Raw genomic sequence first — 15,724 nt, 5'->3', positions numbered from 1 at the left:
GTCGTATTACAACAAACAGCATATAACTGTCACCAATAATAATAAAAAAGGGTCAGTTTTTTAAAAGGAACAAACAAGACACAGAGGTTAAACCTTTTTGAAAACACTGACAACCTTTTTCTATTTATGAAACAACACCATGTAGTTCACAAAGTTGTTGTTATGTGGAGAAAAAAAGGACTAGCAACTATGAAATTGATATCCCAGAATATTCTGTGCATATTTTGCATATTTCGGCCCCAAAGTGTAGCCTTGATTTGTTTTTTGTTTTTTTTGCGGGGCGGTGATGTGAGCTATTTTTGTTTATTTTTTCCCTCTGGGAAAAACTGCAATCATCTGGGGTTTATCATTTTATTTTTCCATCATAAGGTCAAGGTATTAGTTTGCTCAGTGCTTTGATTTATACCTAAATGTTCTGAAAACCCATGACACACCCATCAGCCACAGCTGCAGTTTCTATTTAGCCAGTGCTTGCATGCTACAGGATCCTTTGATGTATGCTGGCAAACATAAAAGCAGGCTGCAAAAGTAAAACTCAAAAGTAAGACTTTTGCAATGAGTGATTCTACCTCTGTGATCTTCACACTTTACCATTACTGCATTTTTCTATTATGAATATCATTGATATCTTAGGTTACATCAGTGCATAGAAGGTTCTGTTATAAATGAATTAAAAGCATGGGCTCTCTTGGTAGCTGCTGAAAATAACATCTTGTGCATCACATGGTTAACTGCTGCTAATTCACTGACACCACCATATATTTAATTAGAATAGGTGGTGTTGTATAAATTAGCGCTATAAGTTGTAAATCACTTGCACTACATGCACAACGTATTAACTAAGAGCCGGTGATTAAAGTGTTTCTCTGACTTTACAACATACAACAAACAAGTTTAACATAGTAGGGCTTTTTCATTCAGCAGATTGCAAGTATAACACTTATTCCATATCAGCAATGAGTCTGCATATCACCAGGAAAAGAATGAAAATTGAATCAAAACTCTGAACATAACCTACTCCCTGATTAAAACTGGTGACCGGATGATGGCTAAAGAATCACAGACAACCAGATGTCGATGTTATTCCTACACAGAAGATAGGTGTGATCAGACTGTCTCTTATGAAGTGAAAAAGGGTAGGGTGTTTAGTTATCTGACACAATAACCCCAAGTTAAATCACAATGTTTGTAATTCCCAACATCATGTTGTTAATCCTTTCTAGCAGCTTGTGTGTTTTAACCATTCAGATTGTTTCTACATCGTTGTGTTGGTCCTGAAGAAAATCTCTGTGCTTCTGCAGCACTGTATCGGTTACTACTCTTTTCTCCATGTGAGGATATTTGCATCCATGCATCCATTGCAATTTCCTCCAAATGGCCTCTACTGGTTCTTGAAATACTTTAAATAATCAATTACATCCACTTCTGTTCTGGCCACAGTAATTTCACAGTTTCTAAAAACTGCCAATAGTATTGATTAGTATGTAAAATTGCTAAATGAATATCAGCGTTGAAGCAATGAGGACTCTCTATTATGTAGACTAGCCTCATTTTCACCAATAATTTAGCTGAAAAGCTTGTTCTGCAAAAGCCAAATCACACAAGAGAAGTAAATTTTAATGATGCAAGAGATTCTTCCTATACAGCTGTCAATACAACTTAGATTTTAGAGAAATACATGTTCCTTGCACTGTTTTTTCTAACATCAAAGCTAGGTTTCTCCTCAGATGAATCCATCCAAAAGGAAGGTTCCATCATAGCTGTTGTTGTGGTCAAAGTATTTCTACAAGGCGTTGTTTTTGAGAAAATACTTTTAGGAGTTACATAAGCTAAATGTTTAGGAAAACTGAACCAGTGAGGTACACCACCCATTAAATTCATTTCAGTGATTGGTGAAATAAAAACATATATGTACAAACATACAGTATAAATAATTTACATCAGTATCTTTTGTAAAGTCTTGCCTCCCCCCCTCTTCTTCCATCCATCGTATTTTCTTTTTTGATTTAACAATCTCATGTTAAAGGTATGAAACACAATAACCCATGAGAAAATGTGTCTGAAATTAAATCAGAGCATTTAATGAGTGAGAATTTAACCTCACATGACGATGATGGTGACCACATTCTCCAACTCAATGCCAGAATTTCCTCTGGGAAAATGTAATCAAGATGTGGCAATGTATGAATTTATGACAAAGTGAAAGAAAGTGTGTTTATCTGCAGCTTAATCAGTATGCCGTCTCTTTAATGATGTTAGTGGAAAGGGTGTGGCTACTGGAGATGCTAATGGAGTGGCGGTTGAGGGGGTATGGTTGATTCCTGTTTGTGTGACGGCAGGGCATGCAGAAGTACCGCAACGTGGAGAAGAAGATCTGACGGTAGGTAGCTGATACCAGGTTGTACAGGACAGGGTTTATGGCCGAGCTGACGTAGAACAGGACATTGGTCAGCATGTAGAAATAGTGGTAGAAGTCATATAACTCTCTGGAAGAAAACACAAGGGAGAAGTATAAGGAAATAGTTATATGTCCAATGTTTAAGGCTAAACATAAATATATTACTTTTAATGCTTTGTATAAAAAAGATACACAGGTGCACTGTGACTTGATTAGTGCATTTGAACAGCCTCCGGAGCACCACATGGTGTCGAGACTCATCCAAAACTGGAAAAAAAAAAAAATCTCAACTACATGTGGTACTTGTACTGCCGAAAAACAATAAAATCAATTAAAAAAAACATGGCTGTTTCAAAATACTAACTTTAATAACTGACATTCAAAATGCAATATTGACATCAAGATAGACTAGTAATGTTGCAGTCTTCATTTATTTATTTTTTGCCTGTCCCGTTTGGTTCTTTAGCCTTCAGAATTGATGTCTTAAGGCCAACAAAGATACCAAACGGATTTACTTTATCAAGTGGATCATCAGGGCCTTGCCTTGATTGACCTTTGTTGTTATTATTTATTTTATTTTATTTTCAGTTGTTACAGACGGGACAGACATGGCTAGGGGATAGGACAACTATGGGGGGCTCCCCTGTGTGGGTGGGTGTGGTGGAGCGGGAAGAGAAGAGGAAGGCAGTCGGGGATGGCAGTTGGGGATGGGGAGGAAAGGAAGGGAAGGGCAAGCAGCCCCTCCCTGGGGCAAGCTCCCCCACTGACCCCAATAGGCACCCCCGCCATCTGGAACCCACCAAGGCCATCCAGACCGGGGCCCACGGCAGCAGCACCGCCAAGCTCCACAGACCCGGAACAGCCCACCCGACCCCACCGCAGAAGAAACTGTATCCACCCCATCCCACGTAGCAAGGAGGTCTGGCCCAGATCTGGTATCAAGCCAACACTGCTGGCTGACTTCTGGCATGATAAGACGTATGTTATCCAGATATGGGCCAGGCCTGGCATAGATGGCACTGTCTATGTGATGGCATGCCATATCTGGCTCTATTGTGTTTTGGTTTATGTGGCCCAGGCCCATAGAAAACAGATCTGGCCCAGATCTGGCATAAAGCTGGCACGTCTGACTGATCCTTTGTCATAGCAGAGTGTATGTCAACCAGATGTGTGCCAGGTCTGGCAATGACACCACCGTTTATGCTATGGCATGCCATATCTGGCCTGATTGTGGTTTAGTGCATGTGGCCCAGGCTCATAGAAAACAGGTCTGGCCCAGATCTGGCATCAAGCCGGCACTTCTGACTGACTGGTGTCATGGCAGGGTGTATGTCAACCAGATATGAGCCAGGTCTGGCATTGACGGTACTATTTATGTTCTTATTTTCCTATTTGAGTTAGAATATCCAAATGCCATGTTCCAATACTATACTGTTATGGTAGCCAACGTTTCAAATGCAGGTTTGACAGGTTTGTGAGTGTACACTTTATCCAAAACCTAGTGATGGTTTACTCATGCCCAGCCAGCGGGTGGCTGTAGCTCAGGAGCTAAAGCACGTCACCTACTGATCGGAAAGTTAGTGGTTTGATCCCTGGCTCCTCCAGTCTGCATGTCAAGAGTCTGAATGTGTAACAATGTAGTTAGGAAGCACTCGTGCACCCACCCGCCCACAACCTCAGCGACACACCAAGGAGGATCAAAGCCCTCAAGGCCCAGCTAGAGCCCCAGCACGGAGGCGGAGCACCCTGAGAACCCCAAGCCCCCACCCTACACCAGCCCTGCTGCATGCAGCCATGAGGAAAACACCATCTAAGAGCCTCCAGAGCCCAGTCGCAGCAGATGGCCGCCCCTCCCTGAGCCTGGAGGAGGTTTTTTCCTGTTAAAAGGGAGTTTTTCCTTCCCACTGTCGCCAAAGTACTTGCTCATAGGGGGTCATATGATTGTTGGGTTTTTCTCTGAATCTATTATCGTACGATCTACTGTACAATATAAAGCGCCTTGAGGTGACTGTTTGGCGCTATATAAATAAAATTGAATTGAATTGAATTGAATTGAATTGAGTAGAGCCCCTACCTAAGTCATGGCCACAACCTCCAGGGATAACGTCCCTAGGAACTCTCCAAATGCCCTAAACCCGTCTCTACCTCCACATCAACCACAATAGCAAAGGTGGGACCAAACTATGACCCCCACCCCAGCTAGGTGATGGAGCTGATCAAAGGAGCCCAAAGGGATATATCAACTAATGTTATATATTAGATGGTTTCTATATTGGTTAGAATTAAGATTGTTTTTATTTTTCCAGTTCATGAGGACAATTTTCCTGGCAATATATAGGGCAGTAAAAACCATGGGGTTTATATTTATTAGGTATGTGTGTTGTTGAATGAATGCCAAATGCTTTCATTTTTCTGTTGAGTAAATTTACCTTACCTATAGGTATAAAGAAAGTTGCCTTACCTCACCTTACCTTACCATGTGGACTGTATTCATTTCTTTAGTGACATATTTCAATTTGCCCAGCAAGCACACTAACGGGGAGGTTGGAATTTTACATTTCAGACACTTTGATAAGTCTTCACATATCCCGCGCCAAAACTTCTGAACTGGTGGAAAGAGCATGGATGTAATTGTCCGTGGATGTGTATTGCCTTGACAATGTTGCAGTCTTAAATACAATCTTTAGAACCTGATTACCCGCTGATTTACTTTAAGTTTTTAAGTTTTTGGTCTCTTACTCTTAATATCTTTAACTTGCAGACTTCAATTCATTAATTGTACTTACAGTGAAATTGTGATTTAAACAAATGACATAACAGAAAATGAGTAGTTTTGCAGTAAACAGTGCTAACTACTTTTCCTGAAAGTAGACTTAAATAAAAACAGCTGCAGGGTGATGAACATTTATTTTAAACGTTATATCACAACATTACAAAGATAATCATGACCATTAATATTTTATAATGAAATGCTGTATTTTAAAGTTAACTAAGCTTTTTTAAATACAAAAATTACATAAAATGGTGACATAGTAACCCAGGTTCTCTGAGTGGCGGTACTATATCTCCGCGCTACATATTTCATATGTACGTGTGGACTGATCTCGAACAGTATAACTCACATGGATAGTGAGTTATACTCACCTGTGGTGGCAGTGCAGTAATAGACGCTTCTTTGGTAGACCTTAATAGGAATGTCTTTCTAAGCGACTTGTAGCTGGAGTACATATTTCCTATGTAAGGGGACTTGTAGGAGCATAGAATGGCAGTTGAATTTAAAAGACACCTATTTCAGAATCAGAATTAGCATACTTTATTAATCCCTAAGGAAATTATGTTGGTTACAGTTGCTCCAGTACAGTAACAGAAACTAGACTAGACTATTTAACAATACAATATGTTACAGATTTACAGATTAAAGAAATAGCACAATATATACAAATCACTCAATAATAAATATCAAGGATTGACAGAGGTGAGTATAAATAAATATCAAGAACACTGACAGCAACATTACCTAGTAAGAAAAGAGTATGTGCAAAATGGATGTAACTATTGCAGTGTTTACAGTGTATGGAGGAGTTGTACGGGGAGATGGCGACAGGCAGGAATGATTTCCTGTGCCGTTCAGTGGTGCTTTTTGGTAATCACAGTCTCTCACTGAATGTGCTATCCAGTGGCTAGCCAGCACATCATGGAGTGGGTAGGAGGTACTATCCTACATTGTCTTTATCTTGGACAACATCCACCTCTCCAGGAAGGAGTCCACCACGATCCCCACAACATTACTGGCCTCGGTTGGCATCTGTGACCCTCAACCTGCTGCTCCAACATGCAACAGCATACAGGATAGCACTGGCCACAACAGAATAATAGAAAATCCAGAGCATTGTCCAGATGTTGAAGGACCTCAGCCGCCTCAGAAAATGGAGAGGACTCTGGCCTTTCCTGTAAAGTGCAGTTGTGTTTTTAACCCAGTCCAGTTTACTGTCTATGTATACTCCAAAGAATTTATAGGTATTTATAGTTTGAGAGTCGCACACAGGCTACAGCAACTCCAAAACAACAACTGAAGGAATAGAAGAGGTTACACACTCGTACTGCTTATATACCCATGGCAGCAATTAGTGTGTGTGTGTGTGTATAGACACTTTTTCCTCTTAATAAATAATAATTTAAAAGCTACATTTTGTATTTTTCTCTGTGTAACATAAAAAAGAGTAAGGGGCCAAATACTTTTCACAACACTGTGTTACACTGAACCTATAATGCTGATTTTAATCCTTGTTGGTCCACTACTAGAAACCCTTCCAACGTCATTATCAGATCAACTTTTGAGGAAGTGTTTCCAAATTTGTAATCTAGGCTGCCCGCCAGTCTCCAGATTTATTAATGATGTCAAAGCCCCTGTATGAAAAAGGGAAGAAAAACAATTTCCTACAAACGCTAGAATGAGATCGGCTTTTCAAGTCCAAGTGGTACAAACCTAATCTTCAGTTGGCTGGAAAAACCACAGTATTTCTGATTCCTGTCTGCATGGATAACCACAGAGAGAGTGCTACTGCAAGTGGAAATGAATCCTAAATAAAAGGAGCATCTACATTTCATATGAAAAGCTGAATATCACACTCCTTTCACAAATATTTGCACTACTGTGGTGCAACAAAAAATACATAAATTCAGACATAATTACATATTTCAGAAAAAAAATATCAATTCAGAAAAAAAGTTTTTAATTTACAAGAACATTTTTTTTGCGAGGGACAACAGGGACAGCATTGAACACGACCATTTTGTTAAATATGCACTCAGGTAATTCTGTATACGTTTATTTAAGGAAGGTTGACATGGACTATAAGTGAGTCTCTGACAGAATTTTGAATCCCTCAGATTTACTTTACACTAGTTTTCTAAGTTTTTAAACAAAACCAAACATACTTACCAGCTTACTCGAAAAATGCTTCCCTCTGCCTTCACTCACTTCTTCTTGTTGATTTACAGTCATTTACAGACAATCTGATGTTGGCTCTCTTACCTTGAATGGCTTTGATGCATGCTCTTTAATAGTGTAGCCTTTAAGTGTTTGAAAAAAATGTTTAACTTGAGTTTATATTTCAAATACCAAAAATATTTTAGGTTTAGGTTTCTACAAAAACCATCCCTGTTTATCATTTTCAAGTGTCTTAACTTTTAATGACGTATACATATATTGTATATAGTATATGCTTTAAATGCAAACATTATAACAACTTTGTTCATTCTAGAGGAGTTTAACATCACTATATACAAAAGAACCCTGCGGTGAAGGACTTTGTTAATATAAGGCAGAATGTTGACCTGCACTTTAAGTCCATAAAATTGTGTATGAAAGCAAATTGTTTCAGATTCCATTAGCAATGTTGACAAATTAAATAACACAACCCTCTGACAGACAAGTTGCAACCATAGGACAAAAGAAATGGAAAAGTCTTAATTTCTCCCCTTCTATAACTAGTATCCTTATGGTGATGGTTTCACTAATTTTGAAAAAGCATAGAAAACATTATGGAAACAAATATGATGCTCAACCAATACATAAAATTTTTTCATTATCATTGTGCAAAAGGTTATTTTGCTAAAAAGCTGTATGCTTTTATGATTGCCTGTTCAAAGAGGCCAAGATGATATTCAAAGCTCGTTACCCAGCGTGTAAGGCTGACATCCAGCTGTGTCTTCTGTATATTCTAGTATTTCAAGTAAACACATTTTGACAGTAGATTCACTAGCTTTTGAAGACGAGCTTTCCCAGTGATACGCAACTGCAAACTGTTTCTGATACTGTCAAGCTCTTAAAATTCTTCACACAGTCTCTGAAAAATGGATGTTTTGCTTCATATCTCATTGTCCAAATATGAATGAGTGGTCCAATTTTTAGAATTCACCTAGATTAGTGGACCATGAAATGATGTTTCAGATAAAGTTTTTTGATGGGTAGAGTTCTTTGAGGCTTCGGTCGTGTTGCATAATAATGGGCTTTAAATACTCTGTCATTGGTGACTGAGTATGAGAACACAATGTTTATAAAGTTCAAGAGCAACAAAATCAAGCTCCAGAGCAAATCCTCTGGTACAAGTCACCAAATATTAAAGGTATGTTTGTGTTGACATCAGATCTATCCCATGTCCTCCACACACTTTTCTTGTCCAGGAAAAATATATAAAAATATAAAAAAATATAAAAAATAAAAATAAAAAATAAAAATTAAAAATATATTCTATTTAAAAATCTTTCTTTAGAGACAAATTTTTTAATAAAATAGTCAAATAATACCCCTTCCAAAATATTCTGTATGATGTAAATGCATGGAAATGTTTCATTTTGTAGAACATTATGCTGGTACACTCCTTCTCTTTATGCTAAGTGAAGAAATTAATGCTGCTTTAACCCTCATCAACCAAAAGAAGCATAATGCTGATCAGTTGAGAACTGGTGATCTTAATGTCAAACATGGGTCATCTCAATTTACTGAATGGAAGATTTCAAAATAAAAATTGACAAAAAAAATTTCTCTAAATGACTCCTGAGTGGGTTATGCATTCTCAGGTTGTCACCAGTAATTTGAGCAAGACTGCCATGTGCAGAAACATCAGCCACTCAAAGACTCTCTTGTGCATGAAACAATGATACCTAATGAATGTTAGGGTGTGGTAGGGTAGAATTCAGGCTGGAGGGCTGTAAGAGGCTATAAGATTTGTAAAGAAGATGCACTAGGATGATGTCGGCGTAAATGTGCAGTCATATTCATTGTGTTCCCACTAGTGCTGTCAGCGTTAATCTGAAATGACGTTAACGCCACAACACGGCAAATCTCCGTTAATGAGCTACCGCGGATCGCCCCGTGCGTGGGGCTGGACGGCGTCAACACCTTAACGAGCAAACTGCGCTAACGCAGTAGTTCCCACCCATGTAATTGAGCATTGCGTGGCACATCCGACATACTGTTTTACTTTTGTCCATGACACGCTTACCTTCAGGGTCATACTTCACATGAAGACCAAAATAGTTCCAAAGGCCAGATTTGAATGAGGGTGGGTGAGGTTCAATTTGCCATGTTGCAACGAGCTTAGCTTCTGTCTTGCTAGCTTGTGCTGCGCTCAGTGGATCTGCGCTCGACAGTGCAGCCTAGGTGGAGTAGTCGAACGCAGATCCACTGAGCTCTCAACACGGACAGCATCGTCAGAAGAGAAGTTGATAAAATAAATTAAAAATTTTGTATTGTTCGATACATATGCGTACCGAACCGAAAGCACTGTATCGAATGGTTCAGTATTGATACGAGTATCGTTGCACCCCTAATATATATATATATATATATATATATATATATATATATATATACACACAAACAATAGACATATGCTTTCAACTGTGTAATTTAAGTGATCTAGGTAGCTCTGTTTTGGAAGTTCAGTTAATGCTAGCAATTTTTTTGGGAGTTTGTACGTGCTTTGTGTCTGGGGCCCCCGTATATATTTTTATATAAACGTATATAAATAAAACCTTTTTTTTTTTTACATTAGTAATTCCTTTTGTGCATAATTTTATATTGTTTTTGATAATAAATTAATTAAAGCAACAAAACAACCTGAAGAGCCGGTTGGGAGCCAAAAGAGCCGGCTCTTTTTAATGAGCCGAGCCAGCTCTTTTTAGAGAACCGGCTGTTTCAGATCGGCTCACTAAAAAGAGCCGGAATTCCCATCACTACTCTCAATAATACCTCCCCTGGAGGCATAGCGCAGGCACACCAAACCATCACACCACTCTAGTGTTGACGCTTATTTTAACCTTCATTTTGTGTTCATTTCATGTTAAACAATTTTGTGTTCTCAGTCAAAAATGGCCATTACATTAAGACTCATGATACAAACTATAAATATATATTATCATTAGTTGTTGTGTTAGATTTTTTTCTTCAACCTAAAGTCTTCTTCTTATTCTATTTGTGGCCTGTAAGTTTCATTGATCTGAGGTTATATGCCTTGAATTAGAATTCTAAAAAACATATCTGGAATATTTTGTCTCTAGGAAATAATCAGATGAAACATAATAAAAAGTTACCAAGAACATTTGATTTCAATCCATTTAAAAATGTTTATACAGTCAAATAAAGTAACACCTGTTGTCTTCCCCGTCAAAAATGACTGGGAACATTAATGAAAAAAAGAAATTATCACAAAATTACATTTGTGTCAGAGACAGCTCACGTTATCTTATGCTTGGCTCTTTTCAGGAACACCATCTGCAGGTTTATCGGTATAAACCTGCGTGTTCCAGGCATAACATTCTGGTATCATGGTTGCCCATATCTTTATGTCATATTTAAACTGGTTGCTTGGCATATACTATTTGAAAGGAGAGTGCTCCCTAAAAACAGCGAATCGATTCTGGATCTGTGCACACCACTCCAAATCAAAAGACTCATGTATGCTTTCACATTTCTGGATGTTATTTCCTTTCAAATGTCTTTGTAAGTTTGTTTTTTCCCTTCCAGGTTGGTCACGTTTACCACTGTGGTTTTGATGGACTGTCATAAACAACTCAAAGCAGGATTTGTCATCAGTCCAGGATACAGCATATTTTCTAGGTCCTGAGACATTTTCAGCTGACAGCCCAACTTGATTCTCAGGTGGGAATCATTTCCAATTCTTTGATTTAATTGTGACAATTATCACTGAATTCCTCCTCATCAGTCATTTCTTGGTCTGTGCCATCTTCCGCTCCTGACACTTCCTCCTCTAATGCATCCTCACTGTCAGTTTCCTGGTCTCTGTCTTCCTCATTAGTGTGTCGATCAAATATGTAATCAAGAGCCTCACTTAGGGTCTATTGACATGCCACGATGCCATCACACAGTTAACTGTGAGCGAGGCATCAAAAAAGCATTAAACACTACAGCTAGGAAAAAAAGTTCAACGCTACTGAAACAATGTAGCCATTAAATCGGCCAAATTTGACCAAAACACAATATAACATTTAAAGATTACATTTTGATTTTAAAGTATGAGTAAAAAGTTCATTTCACTTTTTTAAACATGCATTACATGACTTACCATTTGAATTAATTTCTTACAAAACGAAATACAGTGAACAATATTGATATATATATTTTTTGATGTCATGACCACAATGTTCAGTAACAAAGACAACTGAATATGACTGGAAACCTGGAAATGAAACAGAAAGGCAAGCCATATGTTTTGATTGCATGTTGGGGGGAGGGCATGGATGTGGCCAGGGGGTTATTCCCTGCAATATTCTGAGCAGACAGACACTTAATTTCCTGCAGTCTGGTGATTATTTTATACACCAGTGCACATTCATTTCTTGGCGTAGTTTTATTTATTTATGCAAAGGAAAATACAAAATTAAGCAATAATGCAATTATCTTAAATCAGTCAAGCAATAATCGTAAAGCTCTTAGGCTATATGTGTTGTTTTCAGAGGTTCATTGTCCCTTAGAGCTTCCTGCTGAATCAACACATAAGCATGATTTACTATACTCTTCTCTTTTTTTTCTTTTTGTTGCCTGAAGGATCTAGGTTTCCTTGTGGAACTTGCATGTGCTGTCACGGCCTGGAGGTTCAGCTGGTCGCTGATCAGCTGTCTCTCCCTCTTTTTCTCTAGTCCTCTCTCTCTCTCTCTCCCTCTCTCTCGCCAGGGCTGAACTCATTATGGGTTCACGCCCTTGGCCCACGCCCTCGGAGGAAGAAACACCTGTGCCGCATCAGTGTGGATGGTATTTAAGACAGGAAGCAACGGCTGTTCTTCGCTGGATCGTTGTGAGAATTGCGTCAGTGAAAGTTGAGCGTCCCAGCAAGTATTTTCCCGTGCAGTGTGTGTTTAGAATCTAACAAGTGTTTCTTTGTGTACAGATTCCCTGGACTGTTTCCCTGGTGTGCGAGTGGATTCGTGTTTGGATTGTGTTGAGAGAGACGAGCGTGTTCCCCTGGATTTTCCCCGGAGCCCTGCGCCCCCTCACCATTTGTACATAGCACTGCCCCGCACCCTTGTAAATAGCACTGCCCCGCATCTGTGTATATACACTCATTGGACATTGTTCTTTAATAAATTCTCTTGTGTGCATCATCCCCGGAGTCCAGCGCGTGAGTCCACCTTGTACTTCGTGACATGTGCTCCCTGTCCAATCCAAAGTCATGCATATTATATTGATTAGTGATTCAAAATTGTCTACAGATGTATGTCTATAGATAGATGGATGTAGATGTAGTTGCTTTTTAGCTCAAAGTGGACCATGAGTGAAAAACTGCCAATTTTTGGGTTAGGGAACTGGGAAGATCTACAGGTTAATATAGACAGGGATACAGTGTGGTCTAATCTGAGTTTGACTTCTAGGAACCTGGCGCATCAACTAATACATTTCAAAATCATACACAGAAAATATATTACACCCTTTAAGAGATTCCAGATGAAACTACAGGCTACATACCACTGTCACATATGCAAGGATTCGTCACCAGGCACGTTCTTACACATTTTTTGGGACGGTCCAGTTATATCCGACTTTTGGGTCTTGGTAAACTCTGTGCTATCTGAGGTGCTGGAAGTTTTTTATATCCCCAATCCTGGTCTTTGTCTCCTTAATGATACCTCTGAAATCTCCTAAAAACAAATACAACATCAACATCGAAGTTTACCGGAAGCCCCCACACACGGACCAGTACCTCCTCTTTGACTCCCATCACCCTCTGGAACACAAACTTGGAGTAATTAGGACCCTACACCACCGGGCAGAACATGTTCCCTCTAAGCCTGAAGGAAAAAGGAAGGAACACACGCATGTAAAGGAAGCACTTAAAACATGCGGTTATCCTAAATGGGCGTTCTTAAAGTCAGCAAAGAGGCACAGAAAAGAAGATCAGACACCAGCGAGGGAGGATAAGAAGGACAGACGTAACAACATTGTCATCCCCTATGTAGCCGGTGTATCAGAAAAACATCAGGAGAGTTTTCTCCAAGCAAGACATCCCAGTGCATTTCAGACCCAGCAACATGCTCAGACAAAAACTGGTTCACCCGAAAGACAAGAGAGGACAGATGGTTTGAAAGAGGAGTGAAAGAAGCCATCTATGTCCACTGTGAGCGACCATCTTTGAACAGAGGCGGTGGTTTACGACACCAACTCTCTGCCATCTATAATCCAGTTTTGAGTTCCCTCCTCAGACGCCTTAACGCCCACTCACACCCTGGGCCATCTGACCTCAGGAATTCGCATGATAAGGTGGGGCCAGGTTTCACAATGAGCTCACCCGAACCCCTGGCTGATTGGGACCCACACCCAGTTTCACACCTTGGCTCAGGCGATTAGAGGATCATCAGGGGGTCCTTTTGTCCCTCTGTGGGGGGATACTCCCACCAGGTTTATATCTGGGACTCTCCACCATTTGACCTTAGAACTGAAGAAGCTTCTCGAATGAGAGGTGAAACGTCTTCAAGCAATTTAAAGAAGTCCAGACGATTTTCTTTGCAAGCTCCTTTGACTACGATGACCTGGATGACTGAGAACCTTCACAGACATACCACAGCAAAATTAAATATTTCAGACATATTTGGTAGAAAAGAAAAATCTATTTTGCTGTCCTGAAAATAAAGCCAACATAGTAGTGCTTTAAACCCGCATCTTTTAACAGTCGCCTGGGGCAACCTTCTGCCCTGACCTCTGTAAAAAATCTCCTGAGACTCAATCACTCATTTCGAGTTATATTGAATAAAACATTTTTGTAAATTCCCAGTCCATTTTGTAAATGTTTTTTCTGAGTGTCAGAAAGAAAGATAATATCCCTCACTTGACATATCCAGTTTTAAAATACCAAGATGATGATAGCAAAAACACTTGGGTATCAACAGTGGCTTTTATACTGTACAATTTCAGACACTAATAAAAGGAAACCGAGGTACTAACCTGCACTAGTTCTGTCACAATATCAGAATTTTACTTTACCGGTAATCTATATATAATTGTGGTCAAAACTATTCACCACTGTGCAATTTGTATTTAAAATATAATTAAGCTGAAATAGGGCCCCAAACTGCAATGCAGTAACACTTGTGAGTAAAGGAGCTAGGTGAAGTAGAACAGTCAAACCAACAAAAAGTATTAATTACTCATTAGTCACCATGAAGTGATCGAGTGAGTAAGTGAGTGTGAAGTGATCGAAATTTCGAGTCTTCCTTTCCTCTATAAACTGCAATATGAGTCATGAGTATGACTATAACTGTGGTGTCACTAAACTGATTATGATTTTATTATATTTAGGGGATAAAGTAGGCTGGAAGGATGTGGAACAGCATTTCAGGACCTTCATGACTAGATAGGCTTGTAGCTATCAGCCCTGCTGCTGGGTTAATGCCCTTCCGATCCAGCTCTTCCCATGTAATGACCTGTCTTGTGGCACCTCATCAGCATTCTTGAGACTCTTCTTGGGGGAGACCGCAAACGTGTTTGCGACTGCACATATGGATGTGCTGGATGTGAAAGAGCTGTAGGTACCATCACATGCTAGTGATGGTACCTACAAAAATTGAGAAAAAAAATCAGTTAAGAGGAATAATCTGTGGCCACAGCCTGAGTAATGTTATACAAATTCATGTAAATAAATTGTTATTTAGCATATAATTCCTCTACTGTTATGTTCAGTGCCACATGAGATCACAGTGCAGAACAACTACCTAAACTTTATTCCTAGTGTCAAATCTTCACTGCCTATGACCCTGACTCCTCTGCAAAAGAAAGACCCAAATCAGTCAAAGTTCTTATCTCCCTGGTATGACTGACAAACATGCACCCTAAAGCAGATAATCTGTAAGCTGGACACGGAATGGTGTCTCACTAATTTAGAGGATCTTCATTTTGCCTGGAGAAAGGCAAAAAGATGTTACTCTGTAAAAAAAAAACAAAACAAAACAAAAAATAATAATAATGGATTGGATTTATATAGCGCTTTTCAAGGCACCCAAAGCGCTTTACAATGCCACTATTCATTCACTCTTGCATTCATATACTGGTGGAGGCATGCTACGGTTGTAGCCACAGCTGTCCTGGGGCAGACTGACAGAAGCGAGGCTGCCATATCGCGCCATCGGCCCCTCTGGCCAACACCAGTAGGCGGTAGGTGAAGTGTCTTGCCCAAGGACACAACGACCAGGACAGAGAGCCCAGGGATCGAACTGGCGACCTTCCGGATACGCTTCCCAAGCGTCTTCCCCCGTGGCTCGGGGGGGGGCACAGTCGCCCTTTTTTGTCATAAAAAAGAAAAAAAGCCCTACAAA

At 39.6% G+C, this 15,724-nt stretch overlaps 1 protein-coding gene across 1 annotated transcript in view; it reads right to left on the bottom strand.

The window, feature by feature from the left end:
- Nucleotides 1-222: 222 nt before the first annotated feature.
- Nucleotides 223-15,724, bottom strand: part of ntsr1 (neurotensin receptor 1 (high affinity)) — a 77,023-nt gene continuing 61,521 nt past the window's right edge. Inside the window, exon 4 of the mRNA XM_085145557.1 lies at nt 223-2,486. Within this exon, the coding sequence (XP_085001683.1) occupies nt 2,231-2,486 (256 nt within the window). The 3' untranslated portion in view covers nt 223-2,230. The remainder of the gene's footprint in view (nt 2,487-15,724) is intronic.

This window comes from Neolamprologus multifasciatus, chromosome 20 (assembly GCF_963576455.1).
Source record: "Neolamprologus multifasciatus chromosome 20, fNeoMul1.2, whole genome shotgun sequence".
Lineage (NCBI taxonomy): Eukaryota > Metazoa > Chordata > Actinopteri > Cichliformes > Cichlidae > Neolamprologus > Neolamprologus multifasciatus.
The sequence above is the reverse complement of the archived record's forward strand: the minus strand, read 5'-3'. Positions and strand labels throughout refer to the sequence as shown.